Below are 8,020 nucleotides of genomic sequence, written 5' to 3' on the forward strand. Positions count from 1 at the left end.
GTTTATACTCATATGGGGGGAAAATGTAAACAAATTGCAATTTCTCAAACATATTAACAAGTTCTATCACTAAAATTTTTAATTGACTTGTGAGCATATAACTCACCTTCAATGAATATAATTTTATATCCTAAGTAGAATGTCAAGCATACCTTACAAACCCCTTAAACTGAATAATAGTTATACTTACCATCAACACTTCAGATTTTCAGTTTTTCTCTAAAACTTGCATTTTAAAATTCAATTTGTAAAAAATCCTATTTTAGCAAGCTTGATTATATCAACTGGTAAAACTTTATTTTACAAGCAATAGCAATTGGATCAAATGATTATTATAATCCAGAGGAAGTATTTTATAACCATAGCAAATGCCATTATACATACTGCCAATACAGATTTAATAGACAATACTGAACTGTACAAGAGTTATTTATTTTTCCTTAATCTCAAAGCTATTTTTAGTAATACAAAAAGCCATATTAACATTTTCCATTAGAAAACAATGTGATGTACAAAACTTTGGATGAAAAGATATATGTCAAATTTCATTTAATCACTTGGTGGAAAACCCACCACTCCATCAATACCACCCAAAGTGTTTTAGGCAATGATTAAAATCAAAATAATGCATCTTAATAAATTCCAGCTGTTAAAAGAACAAACCTAGCAATATAGTTGGTTACACAGTATTTTTGACTACCCAGGAGTTACTTTTTAAAATCCACTTTTTTCTGAGTCCTACCACAACCAGGTGCCAAGTAGGCCAAGTAGGTATTTGAGAAAAAGTTGGTAAGGTGGGAAAAACCCCACAAAGCAGTCCTTTGGTTACCAGATTTGATTTTTAACTTTCCAACATCCTCCAAGATCAAGAAACCCTAACTGAAAAGTATACTCTTTCCAGTGCTATCTGATTTTATTAGTGGGGAAGGTGTTTGGTAAGGAGAAGTCATGCACTATTACTTATGATCCATTATTCCAATTAAAGGCGTCAAAAGCCAGTTTGTTATTTTAATGAATTTAGTATTTGGCATTCAGTTGTCACAAATGTGGTTCACTGACTTATTGTGAACCCTACAAGGCACACTGCTAAAAATAGCAAAGCAGGTGTGCGTAAACAATTTTTCTTTGCATTTAATGAAGTGATGGTATTTGATACACATCTTTCTCTTACAATTCAACCCAGTTTAGGGTCTAGTGAAGAAAAAAAATCCAGTTATGGGGTGGTAAAGAGCAAAGGAGGTAAACTAGTAAAGATTATTACTACATAAGGAAGTATTATTCTTTTTTTGCTTTGAGTAACAAGATGCTAACACACTACTTTCATTTAAAAAAACTGCTTGCAACTAAAGAATTGAGGCAAGTACTTAACGCCCATGAACTGACAATGTCGCCCATTCATCACCATTGCTTCTTTACACAAGCCTGTTTTCCTAAGGTATAACACATACTCTAAGCAATAATTTGGAAATTAGCCAAGCACTAAGCAATTACAATGGCAGGTAATACACCATCAATTTTTGAAACACATTTAGCCATTTTTCATGACCCATCTGCAGTTTGGATTAAATAGACTCTCATTCAGTATCAAGTTTCTGAACCTTTGTGACAAAAAATGTAGTTTTATGAAATTTTCACATAGGACATTTTATAGTCTTCGGGTCACACTGCTTTTGTATTAACGGATTTATTCTGACATGCTATATAACAACAATAAAAATAATTGTTCAACTTTTAATTGGAAACTAAATGCAGATAAATGGTAACAGATTTGACATGGAATGCTGTAAGATCTTCCTGTATGTAATCTGCCACTGCTGATTATGAATTTCAGAGTTTGAAAACTTCAGATGAAAAACCACAAGAAAATTTACTCTTGATGGCATGCAAGATCTTCCTCAAAATTAACCTAAGACCTAGAAGTCTCAGTATTTTATCAAAACATAAAGAAACACAACAAATTTGTACATTTTATTCACATTTATTTTTCGCTTTTAGTGTGCTCACAGAAAATTAGAACACCTTAAGCAGGAGTTTAATAGCAATTTTTGTAAGCAAAGTTACATTCCATCTCTAAGTCAAATTGGTCAAAGCTTCTCCAGTATTTACAAAACATGATAGACAAGATGCTACACAAAACCATTGCATCTGAAGATTTTTTCCTTTTATTCTCAAAGACGACTGGAAAAGAAAGCATTGTCTGCTGTAATCAAAAACATACCACAGTATAAACAGTAACCATTCCACTTATCACAGCTTGGTTGAGTTTAAAATTTGTGTTTAAAAGGTCCAAGATGACTGCAGTTTTACAAAAATGGGCAGGGTGGAAAGTTGCAAACTTCATGTGCTTCTGGATATCAAGATTTGTTTTTATACAATAGTCACAGTTAAAAACACCCTGCTGGTAATACATAATTACACTTTATTAAGGTCATAAACCAGCAATAAACAATAAAGCCTATACAACTTGTAGTTCTACTTAATCACTGACTGGTACAGCTAACATGAGATAAGTGAAAAGTTCCTATGGTTTAAATGAACTCCTAAGACTATGATCTTTTTTTTAAATCTGGGTATTGGTGTTTTCTTCTCTTTCCTTCTTAGTCAAGACTTGTAGTGTTGTAAACCTGCCTCACAAAATACATCGCAATAACTTTTTTTTAAAAAAAAAAGACTAAGCCTTTACACCATCATTACTAGTGGTACACTACTCTTGGCAATGTTATGCACCACTTAAGTTTCCCCATCGTGGCTCCTATCACTTCATCTGACATCCCTTTGTGACCCACCATCTCCTTCATATATGGGCATGTCCATAGATTGACAAAGAAAGTTTACATTTTCGAATAAAGATGCAAAGTATGCAAAAAACATTAATACTGATGCAAAAAATAAAAATAAAAGAGAAACAAGGCAGAGGAAGGTGTTTAAGCTCTCCTCGACCTGTTGGAATGGTGGTAACAGAACGATTTGAGATGGGATCTGTGGGGAGGGGGAGGGAACCAAAATTTGCTGCTTAAAAAAAAGGAAAATAAAAAAAGACATCTTTAAAATCAATCCCTGGTTGTAGACAAGTTCTCCAAAACCAGTACCTGGCACCACTCCAACAAACAAACGGGGGGAGAAAAGTTCGTCGATTATCTCAAAAACTCTTGCCCTTTTACTCTGCCGCCTCCGCTGGGGGGGCTTCTGGACTGCACTCGGGCTGCGCCTCCTGTGAGGGGGCTGCGCTGGCTGATGAGGCTGAGGCGGCCGCGGCCTCCTCCGCGGGGGCCGCCTCCTGCTCCGGGGGCGCGCCGGGCCCGGCGGCTGAGGGCGCCTCGCAGGCGGCGGCGCTGGCCGCGGCCTCCTCGGCCTTCTCCTCGGCCTTGGCGGGCTCCTCGGCGGCCTTGGCCTCCTCGCTGGCCGCCGGCTTCTCGGGCGCGGCGGCCGCCTCCTCCGGCTTGGCCTCCTGCGGCTCGCCGCCCGGCGCCCCCTCCTCGCCCGCCGCGGCCTCCTCGCCCGGCGCCCCCGCCTGCTCCCCGGAGGCCGCGCCCGCGTCGGCGGCGGCCGCGGCGGCGCCCCCGGCGGCCTCGTCCTTGGCGCCTTCGGCGGCCGCGCCGGCTGCGCCCTCGGCCTCAGCGCCCTCGCCCGCCTCCTTCTTGTTCTTCTTGAAGGAGAAGCCGCTCAGCTTGAAAGACTTCTTGAAGGAAAAGCGCTTCTTTTTTTTTTTCGGGGTCTCGTTGCTAGGCGAGGGCGTGGCGCCGTCCTCGGCCTTGGGCGAAGACGTCGAGGAGGCGGCCGACGCGGCCTCCCCCTCCGCGGCCGTGGGCGAGCCCGGCTCGGCGGCCTCGCCCTCGGCGGCCGCCTCCTTCTCCGCAGGGCTGGCCCCGGCCTCGGGGGCGGCGGCCGGCTCCTCTTTCTCGGCCGCGGCGGGCGACGCCGCCCCGCTCCCGGCGGCCGCGGGCTCCTCCTTGTCGGCGGCCGGGGCGCTGCCGTTGGCCTGCAGCTCCTCCTTGGCGCCCGGCTCGGCGGCCGCGGGAGAAGCGTCGCCGTTTACCTTCACGTGGCCATTTTCCTGCGGGGCAGAGAAAGGGGGAGCGTCACTGGAGCGGCCCGGGCGCCGCCATTCCCGCCCCCGCCCCTGGGACAGGAGGGACCAGCGGCCCCCGGCCCCTCCGGCTTTGGAGTCCCGCTCCCTTATGGGGAGGCGGGGTCGGGCGCGCAGACAAGAGTTCCACGAAGAAACGGGGGCAGCGCCGTTTGGTGCGCCCTAAGGGCACAGCAGTAGCCTCGACCACTCCAGAGACGCACTAAGGATTTAAAAGGGCCGAGTCCGAAACGTGTAAAGGAAGGGTAACAACACATTGCAGCCTTCGCCTCATGGTCTTTGGAGAAAAGAAGCCACGTAACATATGACACACCAAACGCCATGGGGAAGAAGGCACAGAGCCAGAGCCGGTGGCCGCGCCTAGGCTACACACTCCCGGTTCTCCCTAAACTCTAAAGGCCCCTTCCACAACCAACTCCCCGGGGGATCAGAGCGCTCCAGCCAGAAGCGCCCGGGCTGCGCGCGCAAGGGCCCTCCGCCCGCTTAGACCTGGGGTCGGCAGGGGGCGCTGCGCCTCCACCGCGCGGAGCTGGGCGCGGAGGGGCGGGGCCGCCGGGCCACCCCGCCCTGCCGGTCCGGGCCCTGCCCGGCGGCCGAGGCGCCCCCGAGCCCGGATCGCGCAGCGAGAGCCCGCAAACAAAGCTCAGGTGGCATCCCGGTCGGGATAAAACCAAGGAGCAAGGGGGAAAACCCATTATTTCTGAGGTCTCGCCTCTGCTTCCACGCCCACCGGCGCCCGTGATTCTGCGAAGCCCGGGCGCGCCCCGGCGGCTCATTTTGCATTTTTAACGGGTTCAGAGCCTCTTGGCAGAGCTCGTCTTCCCAATTAGGTTAGAGCAGGCGAAGCAACACGGCCTCTGCTCTAGGAAAAGAGGCGTGGTGGGCGCCCAGTGTTTGCGAAGCAGCCACCCACGGCCGACCTCTCGCGCCCACCCAACCATGGCCATCCGCCTGGGTCCAGGCAGCGCCGGGGCGGCCCCCGCAGTGGTGGAGGCGCCAGGCACACGAACAATCCCGACCGAAACACACGAACTGCCTCTTGACCATCTGGACAGGTTCTTCAAGGACCCACAGGGTCTTCCCACCCCAGGGAGACCATTTAAAAGTCAGATGGGTGTGTAATTCCACAGACAGCTACGAATCAAGATTTAGAACAGTGGGAAAGCCCCATCGAAAGGTACTGAAACCCTTCTGCCCACGTCCAGCCAGGCAGCCAGCAACCTTTCCAAGAACCCAGGGCACGCCGCCTCAGCATACAATAAGACAGCTCTTCCCTCCTCGCCTTTCTCCACCGCCATCCCCATTGCGACCCCCCCCCCCGCCCCTTTCCCTACCCACACAATCACACCAGTTCAGAAATCTTGAAGGCGACCCAGTCTCGACAACAAACACGAAAACCACCCAGACACCTTTGTGCCCAACACCAAATACAAACGCAACCTGGCTGGGGGCGGGGGGGGGGGTGTACCTAGCTAGTCACGTTCTGCCAACCTCCAAACACGCCATTTTAGACGATTTATCACTTCTTTCTTCCCATCTACACAAGAATTCGCCAGGATTCTCCGAGAACCACTCCTTTGGAGTGGGGGGGGGCGAGACCCCTCCTATGAGAAATTGACAATTTAGGCTATCGCTTTCCTTTCAACTTTCAGACTAGAATCTGGCCACGCTCCTCTCCGCCGAATGCGCCTTAGGCGCGACCGGGAGGGAAGGGGAAGCGTCAGGACCAGAGAAAGACACCCAAGAAATGACCAGAATCACAGGTAGAATTTACCTGCCCATTCGCTTTGGAAGGCGACGAGGCCACAGCCGCCTCCCCGGGCCTCTCCGCGGCGGCTTCTCCCTTCGCAGCGGTCTTGGAGAACTGGGCACCCATGCTGGCTTCTTCAACAAAGAAACTCAACAGATCCAAGGGAGGAACAAAGAGCTTCGGGTTGGTGTAACGACGGGGCGAGCGGCAGCAGCGGCAGCAGCAGCGGCGGCAGCGGCAGCAGCACACACACCGGAGGGAGGGGGGAGTGGGGGTGGTGAAGAGGACAGAACAGAACCGATTAAATACACTCCGGATAAAAAAATTTTAGTCGAAGAGATCAAAAAGCAGCAGCGCAAGAGGGAGGGAAAAAGGGTGGAAAAGTCGAGCACAAAAAAAGGAGCCCAAGTGTAGTTTTTTTAAAAAAAGAAGTAATAAAAAAAATCCCAGAATTGTAGTCGCACTGTAGACAAGAGGAAAATGGAGAAATCTCCCTGGTTGCTAATAAGATGCGGGGTCCAACGCCCAAGTGCACAGATGAATGGGCTCGCGGGCGCTGACGCGGCCCCCGCGCGCGCCGGCCAATCCGCGCGCCGCACACAAAGCAGGGGGCGGAGCCTGCGCGGCCGGCGAACAATGGAGCCGCGCTTTGCAAACGGTTTGAAAATCAGCCTCAGACTGAGAATTAATGTCCTCCAAATAAATAAATCAATTAAAAAAATACATGCCTCTCGCCTCCTTCTGCTTGAAAATAATAATGCATGACTTGATTGGCTTGCTTTGTTTGTAATTAATTAACGTGGGAGGGGGGTGCTTGTGGAGGGGGGCGGAGAAAGCGTTAACTTGACTCGCTTTGACTCGTCGGTCTATATCCGTGTCTGTCTCTCTCCATTCGCCCCCCTCCCCCATCTTCCCCGTGTGTTTATGTGTATGCGTGTGTATGAGAGTGTTAAAGACAATGGTTGGGACTTGTGTGCAGCCTGTTTTCGTTCTCCGTGTTCCATATTGGTTTCACAGAAACTGCACAGGCTTGTTTTTTTTAACGGTTGCAAATGTTAAATCGCCCCAAATTGAAAGGTATTTAAACCACGAAGATCGAATTTCATTAAACGAGATCGCGAGTTAGAATTAGGTCTGTAGGCCAGATGTGGAAAACGCAGAAGCGCAAGCAGCCGAAGCCACACTCCCTTCGCTATCCCACATTGGCATGACATAAAATACTTTGAGATTGGCCTGCGGCGCTCATCAAATCCCCCCTCTGACTATTCCCAATTAGTGATTTTTTTCCCCACAATAGAAAGTGAGGATCATTTACAAAAGATCGAAACGGTTCGCATTTTATCACTGTATGGAATGCCAGAACTAATTTTCCTCTATGGTGAAGCGAGACATAGCCTCGAGTGTACGAATCCATATTTACAGTTGGGATGCAATTCGCGTCAATTTGGATCGTTTTCAGCCGACCGCCAGGATCGGGTGGACTCTTTCTTTCTGAACGTGTATGAGTGTACGTGCAAGTGAGTGTGCTCCTGGAAGGGAGGAAGGCAGCAGCAATGAAATTGTAAAAACCGGATTGACGATTACAGTTCCAAGGAGAAATTGTCTGCATGTTGAGAGAGAGCAAGAAGATCCTGAATGCTCCAAGTCTAACTTGGGTTAGAAGAAAAGCTTCTGTAAGGGACACAGGGTACCTCCGTCTGCACTCCTTGCCACCGAAGAACCAGACGCTATTTCTGCGTGAAAGACAAGGCAGTGATTTAAAGTATGGGGTGGGGGGTGGGGCAAAAATCAAGGATACAGCCTAATAAGCATTCTCCTACCACCTACGTTTTCACTCCCCAAGTTTTCACTCGTGTCCAAATCAGACCACCTTTCCTCGTTTACATTTAGTGATCCCGAAATGAATCATCTTTCCCTTATGGAGGTGAGAAGCAGTCGAGGGAATGGTTCATTTCTCCTGGTGCTGGCTCTGAATTCTCAAACAGTTTTATTTTTTGCTCATTGTAGGGAAATGGGTCACACTTTGGTTCAAGCCAATAACTCTTGGTTCAAGTACCGCTTTGAAAATTACCAAGTTGCCCACCGTCACGTGAAGCTTCATCTTCTCAGTGTCCACTGCCTTCAGATGCATCGTTCAGTCACGGAGTCACATTCCCCGGAGCTGATGGAAAGACGGTTCCGTA

At 48.7% G+C, this 8,020-nt stretch overlaps 1 protein-coding gene across 1 annotated transcript; it reads right to left on the reverse strand.

Annotated features, from left to right (window-relative positions):
- Positions 1 to 413: 413 nt before the first annotated feature.
- On the reverse strand, positions 414 to 6,376 carry MARCKS (myristoylated alanine rich protein kinase C substrate). Its single transcript, XM_058566423.1, has 2 exons — positions 5,862 to 6,376; positions 414 to 4,054 (listed from the first exon to the last, which is right to left on the reverse strand). Exons 1-2 carry the CDS (start codon positions 5,961 to 5,963, stop codon positions 3,158 to 3,160), a joined length of 999 nt encoding a protein of 332 aa, XP_058422406.1. The 5' UTR covers positions 5,964 to 6,376; the 3' UTR covers positions 414 to 3,157.
- Positions 6,377 to 8,020: the final 1,644 nt, after the last annotated feature.

The sequence above is a fragment of the Diceros bicornis genome, chromosome 23 (genome assembly GCF_020826845.1).
Source record: "Diceros bicornis minor isolate mBicDic1 chromosome 23, mDicBic1.mat.cur, whole genome shotgun sequence".
NCBI lineage: Eukaryota > Metazoa > Chordata > Mammalia > Perissodactyla > Rhinocerotidae > Diceros > Diceros bicornis.